The 16,152-nt window shown below is 36.8% G+C and overlaps 1 protein-coding gene across 2 annotated transcripts in view; it reads left to right on the forward strand.

Moving 5' to 3' along the window:
* CENPI (centromere protein I) overlaps positions 1-14,693 on the forward strand; it is a gene marked incomplete at both ends in the record, with an annotated part of 42,421 nt that extends 27,728 nt beyond the window's left edge. Inside the window, 7 exons of one of the 2 annotated variants that reach the window (XM_082681727.1) lie at positions 741-832; positions 3,722-3,857; positions 4,752-4,876; positions 5,887-5,935; positions 6,065-6,283; positions 12,620-12,661; positions 14,592-14,693. In XM_082681727.1, coding sequence (XP_082537853.1) covers positions 741-832; positions 3,722-3,857; positions 4,752-4,876; positions 5,887-5,935; positions 6,065-6,283; positions 12,620-12,661; positions 14,592-14,693 — 765 coding nt within the window. The remainder of the gene's footprint in view (positions 1-740; positions 833-3,721; positions 3,858-4,751; positions 4,877-5,886; positions 5,936-6,064; positions 6,284-12,619; positions 12,662-14,591) is intronic. The other variant, XM_082681728.1, reaches the window with a different exon arrangement.
* Positions 14,694-16,152: the final 1,459 nt, after the last annotated feature.

Here is a 16,152-nt window from a genome sequence, read left to right on the forward strand (position 1 = left end):
GTGGATTCTTAAGCACTGCGCCACCAGGGAAGTCCCTAAAAAAATATTAATTGAACTGTGCTATGAGGTAGCAGTAAGCATTGTATCACTGGAGATACTCAAATATAAATAGTATCTAGACCATCATTTATTAAGGATATTTAAGAAAGGTTTCCTGTGTTAGGTTTTGGGATGGTATGGATTGCTTTCAAATTTATAGATATTATGATTTATCCTTATAAGTGTTCCAGGCACACTTATTTCAAGACTATATTTTTTGTATGTGAATGAGTCCCTGGGAAATCAAGGCAAGGCCTGACAAAGGAAAAACTATAGGATTGTTTGTTTTCCACAATCACAGAAGATAAATTTTATGACCAACAAAAAGAGTAAATTGCAGTTGTAGACACAAGGCGAAAAGGGTGGGAAACTCCTATCTGTAGCAGCTTCAAAGGATCTCTGAGGGGAAATAATAAGGGGTGGGTGATGTAATATATGTTATGAATGAATATAATTTAAAGAAACAAGAGTCTGTTCCTCACTGATAAGATGGGGGCAGGCTTGTAGAGAAAATGGTAAAATAAACTTGTACTTGCATTAATCTGTCTCTTGGTGACCGATTAGGTTGGAGAAGCAGCTATTGGGTTCTGAATTGGATGTGGTTATCTCCACAGTCCCTTCCACCTCTAGGCCTCTGGTTTAGTCTGTTAGTTCTCAGCACTATGGTATGTCTGATGATTTTTTTTGTTTTGTGTCCACAGTGTAGTGTTCTTCAGTGTCTGAAAGAGCTACTGCAGAATTGGCTGTTGTGGCTTTCTATGGACATCCACGTGAAATCTGTGAACAGTCCTCTGTGAGTTATCTTACAACCCTCCTTAAGAGTTGATCTCTACAAAACTGTTTGCATATGGAGTTTAATAGTGTGGCATAAAACCTAATTGCTTCATGTAAATGCTTAATTGTACTTTTCTAAAAAAAATGTTTTTTGTTACTTTTCACTCTTCCCTACAATCCTGTGAGGAAAGTTAATTCTTCAAGTTTTATTCTATAAGTCAGAAAGCAACCCCCAAGCCTCTGAGTCACTTGCAAGAGTTAATATAGCAAAACAATCGCCAGCTGATGTTAGAACTTGCAACTTTGACTTCCATTCAGTTTAGCTCATTTTATAAAATGTATTCTTGCTTATATGTGAAGTCAATTTTGATGATGGCTAGGAAGATCTGTAATTTTGCTGTACAGATTTTTTTTTATGTTTCTCTGATGTATTTTGCTTATATATGTTAATTTATTTTCACTTCGTAATTAAAAAAGAGCCCTGAATTTCCATTATGTTCATTACTGTTAAATGTGAAACCTCAAAGTGAAAGTAAAAGCCTGACTGAATTTCAAGGAACTGCCTGATCAGGTTTTTTTTGACTCTTTCTACCTAGAGTCTTTTGCTTCTCCTGTATTCTTTTTTAACATTAATTTTTTTATATTATAGAAAATTACAAACATATTCAAAAGTAGAGAAAATAGTACAATTGTTACCCTTATGTACGCATCACCCGGCTTCAACAGTTATCAACTCATGGTTAACTTTTTTTCATCTATAACACCCCTCACTTTCCTCCTCCTTTGTACTAGATATTTTTTAAGCAAAACCCAGACATCATTTCAGCTGTTGAAAAATGATACCAGTATAACACCTAAAAATTAATAGTGCTTAATATGTTCAAATATCTAATGGATGTTCAGATTCCCTGTATTATCAGTCACATTCTTACTTTATAAGATAAGGATCCCTTAGCTCCAACTGCAAGTAGCTGGTGGTTGGCTTAGTTAGATTAGCCCAGATCTATTTTTCTATATGTTCTTTTCCTTATAGTTATCTCCTACTTTGTTAGGAGAATAGAAGCTTCTTGGGAGTTTCCTGGAAACTTTTTAATTCTTCATATTCATTATTGCAGTGCTTCCATATATCGTGTATGTCTGATCACTTTTAGAAGGAAATGGAGCATTAGTGCGTAGTGAAAGTATCTTGTAAAGCAGTGCTTCTCAAAGTGTGGTCCCTGAACCAGCAGCATCAGCATCACCGGGGGTCCTGTAGAGATACAAATTCTCAGGTACTACCCTAGACCTACTGAAGTAAACTCTGGAGGTAGAGCCCAGTAATCTGTGTTTTAACAAATGCTTCCATAATTTTGGTGCAAGCTAAAGTTTGTGAACCACTATCATAAAGAAATTCCGTTTGAATAGTTAACCTCTTCAAACACCTCAATTCTATTAAGAATAGTATGTTTGCATTTATAATCTTTGGCCAATTTGCAATGTAAGTCTTAGGCACCCTAATACAGGTGCTTTATAATTTATATATTTTCTTTATAAAAATCCTAGGATCCTTTTTAATTAGTGTCATAAATTTTGAGAGGGCATTTACAAAGGGGCTCTGCTTTCTAAAATTCTTAAAACAAATAAATGGACATAATTGTAGGTAACTTTGCTTGTCATAATACTACTTGGCATTATATAATATAGCTGTTAAGTTCTCAATAATTTTTCTATCTTGGAGATATGAGTGTAATGCTATGTCTCCATCGTATGACAATATGCCATATGACTGGCAAAGAGGGAGTAAATTGTAGTTGTAGATCACAAGGAGAGAAGGGTGGGAAACCATTCTCAGCAGTGGCTCTCCAGGGGGCATTTTTGGTTGGCACAGTGACTGGGAAGAGGGTGCTAGCATCTTTTAGTAGGTAGGAGCCAGAGGTGCTAAACGTTCTGTAGTGGGTGGGGAGTAGGAGGCAGTCCTGAATGGTGAATTGTGTCATCCAAAATGCCAGTAGTGTCCTGTGGAGAAACACTTTCAAAGATGCTACCTGAGCAATCATCATTGTACAAATTATTTCAGACATATTTGTCAGATGCTGCCAGAAATCATAAAGTACAGTTTTGCAAGTGATGGGCTGACTGTATGTATGCCCACCTATTTGAACCGTCTCTTAATCTTTCCCTGCTTGCTCTGGCACAGAATCATCATGGTGGTGGGTAATGGTAGAGTTATCATCATCTCAGGCTTTAAGACTATATATATGCTATTCCTTTTTCCTTGTGCATAACTGTTGTTGGCTACCTAGATCTGAGGTTAAAGCTATGAAATCACATTTCCCAGTCTTTTCCTAATCCACTCAACAGTGGATTGAAGGAGAGGGGTGGGGAGATGGATGGATTGAACCAGTTATACCCATGTGTAATTTAAAGAGACATGGTTCACTGATTTGGGAAGAATATAAATATCTAGATCTGGTTTTTACTAGAATAAAAGATGCCAAAAATTTTACTCATTCAGTTTTAGAATTGAATTCCAGTTAAATTAAAGTGAAAATATTTTTAACAGCATTTTAGTTCAGGAATTTAGGCAAAACTCGGTTTGGATTTGTGTACTTAGAAACTAATTTGCTGACTGCTATGGTCCCTGCACATTGGTGATATTATCTAAAGTCTGGAGCTTAATCCTTTCTTTCTCTGGTATTTACTAGTAGAATGGTTGCTCAGGGATGTTCTATGAATTGATCTTAATGGTTCCCTAGAGGGCTGTATAGTTTTATGATTAATCACTGCAGTTAAAAAAAATGTGAATTATACATTGGAGCACTGATCGTTTTCTGAAATTCCCACCGACTTTCTGCTGTATATTTAATCCAGCTTTAGCTTGGAAAATGTGAGGAGTTTTGCTAATATGGATCTTGGTTTCTTATTGCAGAGAGACAACTTTAGGTGGATCCATGAATTCTGTGTCTAAACTGATTCACTATGTAGGGTGGCTGTCCACTACTGCAATGCGCTTGGAAAACAACAGTACCTTCTTGCTGCACTTTATTTTGGATTTCTATGAGAAGGTAGTACACATCCCATTTTCGCTACTTTGATTTTTGTGATGGCTGTCTGCTTTACTAGTCTATTGTTTAAATTTTATGCACAACTATTAAGTTGGGCTATGACCTTATTAGCATACTTGAGATAAGCTATGTATTTTGAAGTTAATGATTGTATTCTGGCCTGAATAGTTAACATGCATAAAACAAAGGGGAAAAAGCAAAAGCTTTTTTTGAAGTCCAGGTACCACTTTAATAGACGTTCCCCTGAATAATGCTGGCCCTAGACAGAAGTCTGTCTTTAGTATCACTTTTTTCTCATCCATTGTACATTTCCAACCCCTGGTAAAAAAACAAAAATACCTTTTATTTCTTTAGCTCTCCACCCCCCACCTTTCAACTGCCTTATTTCTCCCAGTACCTATGATTCTGGTCCTCTTCTATTGTTTTATAGTATTCAACCTAGACAGAACTATTATCCAGGAAGTACCCACTAATCTCAGTTTTCCTGGCTTCTTCCCTTCATTGATACTTAGTTGTCTTGTGTTATATTTGCTTGGAAGCATGCTCCTTTGTTTTCCAGGTTGACAGCTAACTAATATGATAATTCAGTATTTATAGGACTTAAGAAGAAAGAAATGCTCCCTTCCCCTTTCTCCCTAACTCTAAGATCTCTCCCCAGAAAAAAATAAAAGAGTTTAATAACTACCTTGCAGAAATAATCCTCTCTTGTAAGGTTGCTGTTTGGTGAGGTACATTTTTAAGCAGGTTGTGGCTACGTATTCTATTTATGAATCAGGCAGGCCCAAACCTGATGTTATATTATTGCTTATTCTCTAGTGGTGATTCTTTGAGTGAAGTTGGTTGAGGAGTTCTGAGGAATAATTTATATACTGGTGTTGTCATTCTTCCCAAAAGGTGTGTGACATATATATAAATTATAACCTTCCATTGGTGGTGTTGTTTCCTCCTGGGGTCTTCTATCCTGCACTCCTCAGCCTGGATTCCAGTATCCTGAACCAGCTCTGTTACATTATGGACAGGTACAAAGCCTTTTTACCATTTTATGAATTAATACATCATAATTCCATCTTCATTTTCCAGCTATACAATAATTTATGAATATACTACAATAAGTTTATTGTACATAATACAGTGAAATATAAAATACAATAATATTGTTATCCATTTTCTGCCAGGACCTTTGGAAAAAGGAAACATGGCTTTCTTTAGGGAATGACCTTCCAACATGGGACTATTTTAACTATGTTTTTAAAATGTCACTGTGAGGGGATATGGATTAAAAGGATTCACAGTTAAGGATCTTTTGTGCAGTGGTACCGTTGCACTCGGCATTGTTAATTCTCACTGCTGTGTCTCAAAGAATAATTAGTCATTTACTGACAACTGGTTTAAGTCTACATAGCTTCTCTGGTAAAAAGAACATTTTCTGGGAGATAAGGGGAGCTATTACCAATTATATGAAACTGTAAGTATTATTTCTGATCTCTTCTAATTTTTTCACTTATGGACTGAAATTGCTCTTTTTAGCCCATAAGTGTAGACCCTTTTGGCATAACTTATAAGACTATGCCAAGGTTAAAATGTTGAAAAGCTACTTAGAATAGTTCTCAGGCAAGAAAAGATTACATCTCTAAGTTTTCCCTTTATCCTTTCTACTGCACCTTTTTTTCCACATTAGGAAAATACGTTTTGTAATATGTTTTGTATCAGTGACTGCTTTTGAGCCTCTATTAATTTTTAACAGTGAAACATTAAAAGCATTTCCTTTTTTACTGAAGTATAATTTAGAGTCATATCTTAAATGCATATCTTAAATTTACAAGTACTTATCCTAAATGTACAACTCAATATTTGAGCCTCTATTAATTTTTATTCTTTGAGGAAAATGTACCACAAAAGGAAAAAAAACTTAAATAGACAGCTGGATATTTGTGTATGTGCATATATTTACATTTAAAATGTAAACTTTTGTTTATGTTTACATATCAAAGGCATTTAATGGTAAAAGTTCTCTTTGCTCTGTCTTTAGGTATCGTAAAAATTTGACTGCTGCAAAGAAAAATGAGTTGGTACAAAAGGTATGGATGATGAATCTCTGTTTTAAATCACCATTGTTTAAAAATTGAGTGTAGAGATATATGATCTGTTGGGAATAAGAAGGAAAGGGAGAATAGGTGATGATGACAATTTTTTTTCTTTCCCAATAGACAAAATCAGAGTTCAGCTTCAGCAGCAAGACCTATCAAGAATTTAATCACTATTTGACAGCCACGGTTGGTTGCCTGTGGACATCCAAACCCTTCCAGAAAGGATTATATATTGACCCCAAAGTCTTAGAAAAAGCTTCAGTAGCAGAGTACAAAAACAGTTTAAATTTAGTCCATCATCCTGCTCTTTTGGGTTATGCTGTTTTCTTTCTGCTACAGGTAAGAGTATTTAAATGATTTTTAGATTTTCTATAGGAATACTATGATGGCAGAAATAGGAAACACCATAAATTTAGCGTGTCTGAATTGCAAGACGTGTTCAGTCATACTTTTTGAGTATCAGCTAACTTTTGGGCATTGTGCTAGGCTCTGGGGATTCAAAGTTAAGTAATTAGTTTCTACCCACAAAGAGCTTGGGCTTGTGGCAGAGACAAATTTGTGAACATTACTGCAATACAGTTAGGTGAAGTGAGAAGAGATACAATTGTGAGAATTAGTGAATATTAGTTCAGTTCTACCTGCGTAGAGTTGGTGCCAGGTAAGAAAAGGGTACAGAGAAGTTGAAGCTTTAGTAAAATCCTTCTAGGCAAGATGGAAAATGTAGGCTAGATGATGTTATAATTAGAGTTGGAGTCTTAGCCAAAGACTGCTGATTTAATGGGTTGATATCAGTATGTAAGCAAGGAGGTCTTCTCAGGACTTTACACCAGCCTTGTCATTTTCAACATTATCAGTGACTCACAGAACTCAAATGGTGTGCATATCATATGTGTGGATGACACAACAGGATGGGATTACAAATACACTGTTAGAATCTGGATTCAGAATTCCCTGAACAGACTGGAACATTGAGAAATCTAACAAAATGAAAAAATGTATAGAACGGGGGAGATATTCATTGAGTAAATGTTTAATATATTCATGTAAGAACCAGGCACTGTGGTGAACAAGACACATCTGAGTACTGCCCTTGTAGAGCTTGGAATCTAGTCAGGGAGGCAGTCATTAAACAGACATCTTACAATAAAGAATGATGAGTAATATAGGGAAAGTACAGAGAATGATGAAAAAATATACAGGGGGGCTTCTGTAGAGCCAGTTCAGGCTTTACAGAAGTGATGCTAATTGGAGTTTTAAAGGATGAGTATGAGCTTGTCAAGACAGGAGCAGTATTTGAGGAAAAGTGTAAAGCTAGAACAGGGGACAGCAAACTTTTTCTGTGTGCGGCCAGACTGTAAATATTTCAGGCTTTGCAGGCCACATGGTCTCTGTTAAGATTACTCAACCTTGCTGTTGTAGCGTGAAAGTGGCTATAGACAATGAGTAAATAAACGGGCATAGTTGTGTTCCATAACAGTTTATTTACAAAAACAGGCATTGGACTGGATGTGGTTTGTGGACCCCTATGTTAGAGCATGCTATGTTTGAGGAATTTAAGCAGAATTATAGGGCTTGAGCAGGGATTCTACCCTGACTCAGCAGCAGAAGTACCCGGGCTGCTTTTCCAAAGTATACATCCTTGATTGCTTCCAGCCTGACATTTTGATTTACTAACTGGGGTGATATCCAGGATCTGCTTTTTTTTTTTTAAACATGTTTATTGGAGTATAACTGCTATACAATGGCATGTTAGTTTCTGCTGTGTAACAAAGTGAATCAGCTATACACATACATACATCCCCATATCTCCTCCCTCTTGCGTCTCCCTCCCACCCTCCCTATCCCACCCCTCTAGGTGGTCACAAAACACTGAGCTGATCTCCCTGTGCTATGCAGCTGCTTCCCACTAGCTATCTATTTTACATTTGGCAGTGTATATATGTCCATGCCACTCTCTCACTTTGTCCCAGCTTACCCTTCCCCTTCCCCATGTCCTCAAGTCCATTCTCTATGTCTGCGTATTTTTTTTCTTTTTTTTGAATTTTATTTATTTTTTTATACAGCAGGTCATTATTAGTCATCAATTTTATACACATCAGTGTATACATGTCAATCAATGTCTGTCTTTATTCCTGTCCTGCCCCTAGGTTCTTCAGAACTATTTTTTTTTTTAGATTCCATATATATGTGTTAGCATACGGTATTTGTTTTTCTCTTTCTGACTTACTTCACTCTGTATGACAGCCTTTAGGTCCATCCACCTCACTACAAATAACTCAATTTTGTTTCTTTTTATGGCCGAGTAATATTCCATTGTATATATGTGCCACATCTTCTTTATCCATTCATTGGTCGATGGACACTTAGGTTGCTTCCATGTCTTGGCTATTGTAAATAGTGCTGCAATGAACATTGTGGTACATGTCTCTTTTTGAATTATGGTTTTCTCAGGGTATATGCCCAGTAGGGGGATTGCTGGGTCATATGGTAGTTCTGTTTTTAGAACTATCTATTTTAAGGAACCTCCATAGTGGCTGTATCAATTTACATTCCCACCAACAGCCCTTTGCCCCTTTTTAAATTAGGTTATTTGTCTTAATGGCTTATAAGACTCATGTCTATATTGTAGATTCAAGTTGCTTATCAGATATATGATTTGCAAAGTTTTCCCCTATTCTTTGGGGTGTCTTTTCATTTTTTGGTTGGTATCTTTTGAAGCACAAAAGTTTAAGTTTTGATGAACTCTATTTATTACTTTTTTCTTTTATCGCTTGTGCTTTTTTTTAATGCCTCCTCATTTCCTTCTCCCCCCAGCCCCTGGCAATGACCAGTATACTCTCTGCTTCTATGAGTTTGATTATTTCAGATTCATCATATAAGTGGTATCTTATAGTATTTGCCCTTCTGTGTTTGGCTTATTTCACCTAGCATAATTTCCTGCAGATTTGGTCTCTCAGTAGATTGTGGAAGATAAGGGATATTGGTTTCTCCTCATGATGTCTGTCTGGTTTTGGTTTCAGGTTAATTCTGGCCTCAAAAAATAAGTTAGGAAGTATTCTCTCTCCTGTTCTTTGGAAGAGTTTGTGAAGGATTGGCATTAATTCTTCTTTAAATATTTGGTAAATTTTACCCATGAAGCCATCTGGTCATGGGCTTTTATGTAATTTCTTGATAACTTTTTTAAAATAAAAATGTCTTTTCCATTATGGTTTATTACAAGATATTGAATATAGTTTCCTGTGCTATACAGTAGGACCTTGTTGTTTTGATAATACTTTTTATTTCTTTTTTGGTTGTTGTTTAATTCTTTTTTTAAAAATTTATTTATTTTTAACATCTTTATTGGAGTATAATTGCTTCACAATGGTGTGTTAGTTTCTGCTTTATAACAAAGTGAATCAGCCATACATATACATACGTTCCCATATCTCCTCCCTCCTGTGTCTCCCTCCCTCCCACCTTCCCTATCCCACCCTCCCCAGGAGGTCACAAAGCACCGAGCTGATCTCCCTGCGCCACATGGCTGCCTCCCACCAGCTATCCACCTCACGCCCAGTAGTGTATATATGTCCATGCCACTCTCCCACCCCATCACAGCTTACCCCTCCCCGCCATCCTGAAGTCCATTCTCTAGTAGGTCTGTGTCTTTATTCCCGTCTTACCCCTAGGTTCTTAATGACCTTTTTTTTTTCTTAGATTCCATATATATGTGTTAGCATACGGTGTTTGTTTCTCTCTTTCTGACTTACTTCACTCTGTATGACAGATCTAGGTCCATCCACCTCACCACAAATAACTCAATTTCGTTTCTTTTTATGGCTGAGTAATATTCCATTGTATACATGTGCCACATCTTCTTTATCCATTCATGCGATGATGGACACTTAGGTTGCTTCCATCTCCTGGCTATTGTAAACAGAGCTGCAATGAACATTTTGGTACATGACTCTTTTTGAATTATGGTTTTCTCAGGGTATATACCCAGTAGTGGGCTTGCTGGGTCGTATGGTAGTTCTATTTGTAGTTTTTTAAGGAACCTCCATACTGTTCTCCATAGTGGCTGTATCAATTTACATTCTCACCAGCAGTGCAAGAGTGTTCCCTTTTCTCCACACCCTCTCCAGCATTTATTGTTTCTAGATTTTTTGATGATGGCCATTCTGACCAGTGTGAGATGATTGTAGTTTTGATTTGCATTTCTCTAATGATTAATGATGTTGAGCATTCTTTCATGTGTTTGTTGGCTATCTCTATATCTTCTTTGGAGAAATGTCTATTTAGGTCTTCTGCACATTTTTGGATTGGGTTGTTTGTTTTTTTAATATTGAGCTGCATGAGCTATTTATATATTTTGGAGATTAATCCTTTGTCAGTTGCTTCATTTGCAAATATTTTCTCCCATTCTGAGGGTTGTCTTTCTGTCTTGTTTATGGTTTCCTTTGCTGTGCAAAAGCTTTGAAGTTTCATTAGGTCCCATTTGTTTATTTTTGTTTTTATTTCCATTACTCTAGGAGGTGGATCAAAAAAGATCTTACTGTGATTTATGTCAAAGAGTGTTCTTCCTATGTTTTCCTCTAAGAGTTTTATGTGTCTGGTCTTATATTTAGGTCTTTAATCCATTTTGAGTTTATTTTTGTGTATGGTGTTGGGGAGTGTTCTAATTTCATTCTTTTACATGTAGCTGTCCAGTTTTCCCAGCACCACTTATTGAAGAGACTGTCTTATCTCCATTGTATATCCTTGCCTCTTTTGTCATAGATTAGTTGACCATAGGTGCATGGGTTTAACTCTGGGCTTTCTATCTTGTTCCATTGATCTATGTTTTTGTTTTTGTGCCAGTACCATATTGTCTTGTTTACTGTAGCTTTATAGTATAGTCTGAAGTCAGGGAGTCTGATTCCTCTAGATCCCTTTTTTTCCCTCAAGACTGCTTTGGCTATTCGGGGTCTTTTGTGAAATATTTTTAAGCAGGGTTGTAGTATGGTCTGAGTTGACATTTAGTAGAGATCACTTTGGCTTTTTGGTGGAGGATAGAGTTATAAGAGGAGGCCTGAGTGGAAGCAGAGGCACCAATTAGGAGGCTCTTGGTGTAGACAAAATAGATTGATAGTGATTTGTATGCAAGTGGTGGTAGTGAAGATGCATAGAAGTGGACTGATTGGAGATATACTGCAGAGATAGAGTAGACAGGGCCTGATGGCTTGATCAGAAGTGGGAATGAGAAAAAGGAAAGGACTTTTGAGTTTTTTGAATCGAGCAAGTGGGTTGATGGTGGTTCCATTTATTAATAAGAGGAATACTGATAGAAGAACAGGATAGGTTATTTTGTTTTTTGCAGAGGACAAGTTGAGAATGAAGTTTCGTTTTGACGTACTTAAGTTTGAGATGCCTGTTAGATATCCAAGAAGTGTAAGTAGGCAGTTTGAAATAGGGGCTTAGAACTCAAGAGAGTGGTTGGAATGAGAGGAATCAATATGGAATTCATCAGCATGGACTATACTTCATCAGTTCCAAAAACACACATTTTTTTCACTTTTTATAACTTCTCAGAGATCAAGATGCATCTTGTGATTGATGTCAGCCAGGCAGCAATCATGATATAGTTGTCATTTGCTGTTTTTGAGTGTGTGCAGGCAGATTGCCAGAATCAGACCTTGCAGATTGGATGTCAGCAGCATGGGGGAAAGATAGGAGACGATGCTGGAGCACTGTTTTAAGCTCTCAAAACCAAATGACTTGGAGGAAGAAGGGAGGGAAATGGTGAACCATACATGTTATGGACTTTCCTTGAAGCAAGGGCCAAAAGTAGGTTAGATTTATGCAGTTGGGACCCAAGCACCATAGCCTTTATTAGTCCCTTTAAGAAATGCTACATAATCGATACTCTGGCACAGAGGATGATATTGTGTGAAAAAACATAGATATCCACAACCCTTGAGTAGAAAAGTAATTCAGAAGAGTTGGACTCTGAATGTGAAGTTTTAGAAATACTTTCATCACTTAATTTTGTTTATATTTACCATTTCATGTTTGTAAAAATGATATATGATCAAAATCTGCCTACATCTAAAACTCTTTCAATCATTATAAAATAAAAACTTCTAAGTGTTAAAAATGCATTGTGTTATGTGTAGTTTAACAGGCAGAGTTTTTTCTTAGTGATACATAAAAATTTGTTAGAATTGATGGCTCTTCAATGAAGTACAGTAGGTGATAGTTAAAACCGGGGAATAACTAGCTAGCTCACATAGCTCTGAGATATAAAGAATTACAAATTCATAGAATCTACTGGATACCCAGACTACCTCACCAGACTTCATCCTCATCCTTCAAAACTCAATTCAGGTACTCATATTCCTCAGAAAAAGCCCACCTTCCATCTCCACCCCAGTGGCTGAGTACAGAATTTTAAAAAATGAAGCCAAATATTAGCAAAATGGTGCTCACTTTATCCACTGTGATTTTTTTTTTCTGTTTGTGCTTCTAGGGAGAAATATGGAAGGTTATAGTGGGTGCTTATTCAAAAGGAATCCAAGAGTGTTGGTAGGAATAGAACATAGCAAATGAATCAGATAGTGAAGAGCCATCTTAATTTTCTGGTAATTTTTGCTAACCAAATATTTTCATCCCCATTTCTCTCCGTTTTCTTTTTTGTTTTTGTTTTTGTTTTGAAAGGAATGGCCAAAAGAAAGGAAAGTAAATTTGAGCTCTATTCGGGTAAGTAAATTTATTTTCATCATGTTCAGGGATTTCATAAAGCTTCATTTCATTAGAAGAATTTATACCTTTACTTTTTCCCAAATCCCAAGTCTGATGCCTAGACAAAGTCAAAGTGAAGTGTTTGCCTTCTGAATTAATTCCAGTGACTTTTATGTGACTTCATTGGCACATACCCTCTACATAGATAAAACTATTCATAGTTTGACTCTTGCTGTTGTGTCTGTGCATCATCTTATTTTATAATACACTTGCATATAGTCAAAGTGTCACTGTAATGCGTCTTATTTAACAAAGCCAAGCACAATTGTCTCAATATAGAAACTCTGCTGTGTACATATTTAATATAGGAAGTAATATAATAATGTCTGTGTTGTCTGTTTTATATGTTAAATTCCTAGAGTGCAGGAATGATGACCCATTTCCATTTCACAGTACTTGTTCATTTGAACAGCTGAATTTTTTTTTATTGGAGTATAATTGCTTTACAATGGTGTGTTAGTTTCTGCTTTATAACAAAGTGAATCAGTTATACATATACATATGTTCCCATATCTCTTCCCTTTTGCGTCTCCCTCCCTCCCACCCTCCCTATCCCACCCCTCCAGGTGGTCACAAAGCACGGAGCTGATCTCCCTGTGCTATGCGGCTGCTTCCCACTAGCTATCTACCTTGCGTTTGGTAGTGTATATATGTCCATGCCTCTTTCTCGCTTTGTCACAGCTTACCCTTCCCCCTCCCCATATCCTCAAGTCCATTCTCTAGTAGGTCTGTGTCTTTATTCCTGTCTTACTCCTAGGTTCTTCATGACATTTTTTTTCTTAAATTCCATATATATGTGTTATCATACAGTATTTGTCTTTCTCTTTCTGAGTTACTTCACTCTGTATGACAGACTCTAGGTCTATCCACCTCATTACAAATAATAGCTCAATTTCGTTTCTTCTTATGGCTGAGTAATATTCCATTGTATATATGTGCCACATCTTCTTTATCCATTCATCCGATGATGGACACTTAGGTTGTTTCCATCTCTGGGCTATTGTAAATAGAGCTGCAATGAACATTTTGGTACATGACTCTTTGAATTATGGTTTTCTCAGGGTAGATGCCCAGTAGTGGGATTGCTGGGTCATATGGTAGTTCTATTTGTAGTTTTTAAGGAACCTCCATACTGTTCTCCATAGTGGCTGTACCAATTCACATTCCCACCAGCAGTGCAAGAGTGTTCCCTTTTCTCCACACCCTCTCTAGCATTTATTGTTTCTAGGTTTTTTGATGATGGCCATTCTGACTGGTGTGAGATGATATCTCATTGTAGTTTTGATTTGCATTTCTCTAATGATTAATGATGTTGAGCATTCTTTCATGTGTTTGTTGGCAGTCTGTATATCTTCTTTGGAGAAATGTCTATTTAGGTCTTCTGCCCATTTTTGGATTGGGTTGTCTGTTTTTTTGTTATTGAGCTGCATGAGCTGCTTGTAAATTTTGGAGATTAATCCTTTGTCAGTTGCTTCATTTGCAAATATTTTCTCCCTTTCTGAGGGTTGTCTTTTGGTCTTGTTTATGGTTTCCTTTGCTGTACAAAAGCTTTGAAGTTTCATTAGGTCCCATTTGTTTATTTTTGTTTTTATTTCCATTTCTCTAGGAGGTGGGTCAAAAACGATCTTGCTGTGATTTATGTCATAGAGTTGAACAGCTGAATTTTTTTGCCAGTATAATAAAAGGAATATTTAGCCCTTAAAATTCGGGTACTCTCTGGTTTGACTGTTACTTAGTGACTGAGTTTCAGTTACGAACCTGGCCACTCGAGCTAACTCTTGGTATGTGCATCCAGGGTGCTGGGAACTTATCCTAGGCAAAGAAGAGGAGGTAGAGAATAAGCAAACGGAATATTTGATAAGTAATTTTCCCTTTTTTGTGCCTGCAGGGGAAGAAATGGAACTGGTATTTGGACTATTTATTTTCAGAGGGGTTACAAGGCTTGAAACTTTTCATAAGAAGCAGTATTCATCGTTCTTCTGTCCCCTGAGCAGAGAGCATAAACCACCTGATCAACATTAAATGATTGTTGACAGAAACAAACTGAGCATATGGGACTAAATTCCTTCCTTGTTGCTGGAGAGGTCAAGTAGCTCAACTTGAGTTTCCATACTCATTTCACCAACAGACTGCCATCCTCAGGGAGTGCTTAGACTTGCCTTCTATCCATGGCTCAGGAGAGCCTCAATGTGGCTAATTTTATTTTTCAGGATCTAGATTCTTTAGCTCATTAGTGAAAAATGACTTCATCATCAGGCTCTGCCTTCCACCAAATTATACATAAAGAGACATATCTGTTATGTGGTGGGATTTTTCACATTCTTGTGGACTATGAGCTGCATTTTTGATGGAAGAGAGCAGGTAAATAATATATGGTGGCAGTTAAGCTACAGACATATTCATGCAAAATACTCAGCTGCCTCTGTAAAACCTCTGTGGATATTGCCATTTTTCTTATTGTGAACAACCACACCAACACCAAGTTAAGAGGATACATTTCTAGCTCTAAAAGGTGGCTCTAAGTAGTTGGTAGATTTCTGGGCCTTCACTGGTAGCAGTTTGATGAGAGAAGGAAGGGAAGAGGATTGTGGGATAATCTACATTCCTATTTATACCAGTTTGATTTCACAAAACTGCTCTATTTTGTGTGTGTGCACATGTATGTGTATGTATATATCCCATTTTTTAGTGTTTAGGTCCAAATTAACTAACTGTAACTATTTTCAGGAATAATTCTGAAGCTTTTAAAAAATTGTATAATAGCTAGAGTATCTTGCTGAAAATTGACTACAAAATTTTGCTTCAGCGCTACTGAATAACTGTCCCTCTTTTAATAAAATTCGTATCATTTGAAAGAAATCAAGCTGAATTTATTTTTATTTTATTATTTATTTATTTATTATTTATTTTTTTTGTGGTACGCGGGCCTCTCACTGTTGTAGCCTCTCCCGTTGCGGAGCACAGGCCCTGGACCCACAGGCTCAGCAGCCATGGCTCATGGGCCCAGCCGCTCCGCAGCATGTGGGATCTTCCCGGACCGGGGCACGAACCCCTGTCCCCTGCATCGGCAGGTGGACTCTCAACCACTGCGCCACCAGGGAAGCCCTATTTTTATTTTTAAGTGCACATTGTGGCTCTTTTTTTCCTTTTAAAGCAAAACAGAACCCTAAACTATATTATTGGATGGTGTTCAAACTAGAAATACTATTTATTCATTCATTTTTTTTCATTCATTTTTGATTTAATACATATTTATTGAGCTTACCATATACCATGTATTCTTCTTTGTGCTGGTTATACAGTATCTGCTTTTGTGGAATTTACTACATTCCATTGGAGAAGACAGATAATACAGATGTAAACAAATGTACAATATCAGGTGAAAAAGCAAGGAATAGGGACAGAAAGAAACAAACTGAGTGTATGGGACTAAATTCTTTCCTCATTGG

Source organism: Grampus griseus, assembly GCF_964374135.1.
Source record: "Grampus griseus genome assembly, chromosome: X".
NCBI classification, from domain to species: Eukaryota; Metazoa; Chordata; class Mammalia; order Artiodactyla; family Delphinidae; genus Grampus; species Grampus griseus.